Raw genomic sequence first — 977 nt, 5'->3', positions numbered from 1 at the left:
GAGTCCAGATTCTCTACTGGTTTTTTTGGTGTTGTCCTCTACTGAGCATTAGAAATACACTGTGTTGGTATTTTAAATATCTTTGTAATATATTTTAAAACGTCAAGATTGGTGGTAATTAGTGTATTATGAAAGCATAGTAGAGAAACAGCACAAAAAAATCCAGCAGAAAATCCAAATTCATATTAAAGACATTAGAGAGTAAATTTCAATTCTTATCTGGACTTTTAATATTCCCACATCATACTGAACACGATCGACATTATATTACAACGACAACGATACTGGTGAAACCTTAAATATACATAGAATGATGAAAAATGAACAATTGAGAAACCCTTCAGAATGGAGCTAAACAATCATCAACTATCTTAAAGAGATGTATTTGTCATTTGGAATACTCTCCAAGAATGAGGTTCTTGCTCCAAGGTCAGTACAAAAGCATCCCAATGTTGCAATGGTAGCTGTATTACTTCCAAATTTCTCAATTCCTCTAGAAATCATGCATGTGTGACTTGCTTCCACAACAACTATCACATTTCCACCAATCAGTGGGGAAATAGTTTCTGCAATCTGCTTGGTGAGTCTTTCTTGAACCTGCAACTTAATACCATAAAAATGCACTATTGACTGCAAAAGGGTTTTCTCAATGGGATGAAACCCTTTGGAAACGAAGTATCCTATGTGAACAACACCATGAAATGGAAGCAAATGATGCTCACACTGTGACAGAAAAGGCAAGTTCAGCTCTGAGTGTAGCTTTTCATCAAAACCTAACCCCTCATTAGTGATCAAAGCACCATTTGTCCGAATCCCAAGCCAACAATTCAGCGCCCTCTCAATGCTACTACACTTGAAGTTGATCAGCCATTTGGTATACCTAGCAGGAGTCCCTTCTAATTCCTTCCTAGTTGGATCCTCGCCTAAAGACTTGAGAATTGAAGCTACTGCAGTGAGCATAGCAGGGTTCAGCTCTT

The 977-nt window shown here is 37.6% G+C and overlaps 1 protein-coding gene across 1 annotated transcript; it reads right to left on the bottom strand.

The window, feature by feature from the left end:
• Positions 1–207: 207 nt before the first annotated feature.
• On the bottom strand, positions 208–972 carry LOC114172030 (GTP cyclohydrolase 1-like; the record flags this gene model as incomplete). Its single annotated transcript, XM_028056765.1, has 1 exon — positions 208–972. A coding segment is annotated over one exon (606 nt), but the record flags the coding sequence as incomplete, so codon positions are not given.
• Between the last annotated feature and the right edge of the window lie 5 nt (positions 973–977).

This window comes from Vigna unguiculata, unplaced genomic scaffold, assembly GCF_004118075.2.
Source record: "Vigna unguiculata cultivar IT97K-499-35 unplaced genomic scaffold, ASM411807v1 contig_476, whole genome shotgun sequence".
NCBI lineage: Eukaryota > Viridiplantae > Streptophyta > Magnoliopsida > Fabales > Fabaceae > Vigna > Vigna unguiculata.
Note: the sequence above shows the minus strand (reverse complement) of the source record. Positions and strands in the feature narration are given on the sequence as shown.